The sequence below is a fragment of the Hordeum vulgare genome, chromosome 7H (genome assembly GCF_904849725.1).
Source record: "Hordeum vulgare subsp. vulgare chromosome 7H, MorexV3_pseudomolecules_assembly, whole genome shotgun sequence".
In the NCBI taxonomy this organism is placed as follows: domain Eukaryota; kingdom Viridiplantae; phylum Streptophyta; class Magnoliopsida; order Poales; family Poaceae; genus Hordeum; species Hordeum vulgare.
Window position 1 is genome coordinate 511,786,091 of NC_058524.1, and position 3,365 is coordinate 511,789,455.

The following is a 3,365-nucleotide window of genomic DNA, read 5'->3' on the forward strand; positions in this document are numbered from 1 at the left end:
CTTGCAAAGAGATGAAGCTTCCCCAAAGAGATACTTGAGAAAACTTTGGAATTCCGGAAAATAAAAGATAAGAACACTTGGAACAAAGAAATTGATATCATGAACAATTTCGGAAGAAGAATTTAAATCATCTTGATGAAACAAGAATAAGAATTATGTTATGCCCATCCTTCATCAAGTTAAATTGATGACAAGCAACGGATTTGGCATACCACTTATTCTTCATGAAAGATTGATGATAGATAAGAGCACAAACTTAAAGAAGTCTTGAAAGAACCACCGATAAGAATTTGGAACGAAATAGGATAATACAAATGAACTGGCTAGATGAGGACAAAGAGACCATGATTCGATTAGAGAATGCTTGAATAAGCCATCGGTAAGATTAGAACAAACAGGGATATTAGAGATGAATGGAAAACATAAGAATGAAGAGATCTTGAGCCACCTAACAGAAAAAATGTATGAGGCATCGGAATAATTGAGAGATGAACGAAGAGACAACAATTGAGAAAAATTTGAAAACGAAAGCTGAAAGCTGAGAACGAAGAAATCTTTTGAAATGGTCGACTCCGGAGGATCAAGAAAAGAAAACAACGCTGAAATGCATCGGGTAGATATGGAAGGAATTTCTGATGAACGAAAATAATCTTCTATTATATACTTAAAATGATAGAAAACGGATGGTTAAGATTCACTAATAAAAAGTTAAGATACTGAACGGTTCGGATTTGTTAAATAAAACTCATACGTTGCGTGGTCCCACGTTATTTGCAATAAAGAAATAGCAATCCGGCAAAGCCCAATTAGCGTACTCTATATAAGGAGACCTATATAAACATGACCTGACCTAATTATAAGTTAGTACTTTCCTTCAAACAAGACGAGGTCCTACGTTATCTCTCCCTAATAATAAAGCAAATAGGGTTTCTGGTTGTCCGTCGTGGCATTTTTATAAAAAAGTCCCTCCCATTTTCAGTTAATCAACCCGCAGTCGTTTCTTAAGTGGAAAAAAACATTTTGTCCGTCATGCATCTTTGCGAAAACACCCTTTCAAACCCGCAGTCCTTTGCAGCCCTCCCTCCCCTCCCCCTCCTCCTCCTCCCGGCCGCCCGTCCTCCTCCTCCTCCCTCCCTCCCTCCCCTCCCCCTCCTCCTCACGGCCGCCCCTCCTCCTCCTCCCTCCCTCCCTCCCCTCCCCCTCCTCCTCCTCACGGCCGCCCCTCCTCCTCCTCCCGGCCGCCCCTCCCCCTTCTCCTCCTCCCGGCCGCCCATCCTCCTCCTCCTCCACCTCCCTCCCTCCCCTCACCCTCCTCCTCCTCCCGGCCGCCCCTCCCCCTCCTCCTCCCGGTCGCCCCTCCTCCTCCTCCTCCTCCTCCCTTCCTCCCCTCCCCCTCCTCCTCCTCTTCTTCTTCAGTTCTTCCTCTTTGTCTCCCGTGCCCCCTACCGCTTGTGGCTTGTAGCCTTGCTACCGCTCACGGTGGTCTGGTCCGTGTGTTGGTTGCAGTTCTTGGGAGGTGTCGAGAAATGGAGGTGGAGGCGCACGAGAAGAAGGGCCACCGGGCCTTCGCCAAGGCAATCAAGTCCCTCGGCTCGCACAGGCGTTCCAACTGGTTCGTTCGCGCCGAAAGATTTTGCCTCAACCAGCTTCTTTGGCTTTGTTCTCAAGAATTTTCATGCCGAGATCCTTCTCTCTATGGCTTGTGAACGGCAGCGATCTTGACAAGATGTGTGGCAAAGATGCGCTCTACGCTTCAGACAAAACATTTGTCCAGCCTAAGCAAGTGGTGAGATTTCTCCTCCTACTCATGTGCAGCTTCAACAATGTGTCTGATGCGGTTTCGTTCTTTGATTTTGAGCAACCCTGCTCTGATTCTGTTCACCAGGAAGGCGTGAAGACTAAGGTGAAGAGCGATTTGAGTAAGGAGGCGCAGCCTGCGAGAGGAGCACAAAGCTCCCTGAGAAAAGAGGTAAATCGCCGTAAAATTCTACTACTTTCCGTTGATTTTCTGTTGACATCTCGCCTTTGAGGTAGTATTTTATTTTTTAGTATGGAACTCCATACTTTAATGCAGATAATAAGCTGCATTTCCTTCTTATCCGCGTGCTTGCTAGGCGCTTTTTTCTTTCAGTTTTAGCTAGACAGTAGGTAGCTTTGATGATTTATAGTACTTGTTTTTCTTCCCAGAATATGAAATGGCATGGTATTTTTTGTTCAGCAAAAAGTTGTTGCACATACTCTCTCTCTGTTTCTGTGAACTCTCTCTCTGTTTCTCTGAACTTGGTTCACAAATGTTTCTTCTTCTGATTTCTTGGCTGAAGAAAATGTTTCTTCTATTATCCAATCTCTCACTAGGCTTGCTTTGCTATTTATTTGCTGCCTTTGCTGCTGGATTTTGCCTTTAGTATAGCAGACTCACGTGATTGCCTGATGCAGATTCTTCAACTAGAAAAGCACCTCACGGATCAGCAGGTCATGCGTGGCGCCCTGGAGAAAGCTCTGGGGCCAGACGCCGCTCCGGTCAACAACCTCTTGCACGAGAATTCAATGCCCGGTGCCAGGGTTTCCTGCAAGAGCAGAGGCGATGCCATGCTCCCGTCCAACTACCCGCCCTCGCCGTCCCGTACTTGTGCTCGACACTGCTGTGCATGTGTGGCGCCTAAGCGCTCGGCGTCACACTGCATCATGTGCAATGCCCGAGGCTTAAGCGTCACACGGCCGGGGTAGGCCCTACAGCGTCAGCGTGGCCCTTTTGTGTGGCGTCGACGGCTAAGGCGTCACACAGTATAGTGTGGCGCCTAAGTGTCAGGCATCACATAAAAGGGTTAGTTGAATGAATTTTTTTCAAACGTAGTCCAGTTTATAAATTCTTACTGTCTAAGGGTCATATTTGTTGATTTTGCCACCACCATGTGAGAGAGCGCCACTGCGCAGGGTGGGTGCTGCAGGAAAGGAAATTACCGCGGCCGGGGTGGGAGGCTTGTTCCGGAATCCCATCAAGATATCTCTCCCTAATAATAAAGCGAATAGGGTTTTTGGTCGTTCGTTGTAGCAGTTTTGCAAAAACATTCCTCTGTTTTTTCGTAATCAACCCGCGGTCCTTCTGTTAGTCAGGTCGGACCGTTTTTTTACGTTTTACGCAAAACCCCCTATATCTAATCTGAACTAACCCACAGTCCCTCTTTTACTGCACCGTCCATATTGGGCTCGGCCTGATGTGTTCATGGGATTAATCATTGCCTTCCTAGGATCATGTCGAAAAATTTATACGATTTGGCTAGATAATAATACCACATCGCTTCTTTACACCTAATCTCACTGGTTCATATAGGTACACATTAATGATTCAACAAGCAACCAAATAA

The 3,365-nt window shown here is 46.4% G+C and overlaps 1 protein-coding gene across 1 annotated transcript; it reads left to right on the forward strand.

Annotated features, from left to right (window-relative positions):
• Positions 1 to 1,388: 1,388 nt before the first annotated feature.
• Positions 1,389 to 3,041, forward strand: LOC123407672. The gene is made up of 4 exons (XM_045100857.1): positions 1,389 to 1,612; positions 1,714 to 1,786; positions 1,886 to 1,969; positions 2,437 to 3,041. The coding sequence occupies exons 1-4, from the start codon at positions 1,527 to 1,529 to the stop codon at positions 2,725 to 2,727; spliced, it is 534 nt and encodes a 177-aa protein (XP_044956792.1). The 5' UTR covers positions 1,389 to 1,526; the 3' UTR covers positions 2,728 to 3,041.
• The last annotated feature ends 324 nt before the right edge of the window (positions 3,042 to 3,365 follow it).

Bases quoted from the DNA above. Each gene is read 5' to 3' on its own strand.
- LOC123407672 (XM_045100857.1), top strand. From the start codon at position 1,527: ATGGAGGTGGAGGCGCACGAGAAGAAGGGCCACCGGGCCTTCGCCAAG. The intron at 1,613-1,713 runs GTTCGTTCGCGC...TGTGAACGGCAG, and splicing joins TCGCACAGGCGTTCCAACTG to CGATCTTGACAAGATGTGTG. The intron at 1,970-2,436 runs GTAAATCGCCGT...TGCCTGATGCAG, and splicing joins AAAGCTCCCTGAGAAAAGAG to ATTCTTCAACTAGAAAAGCA.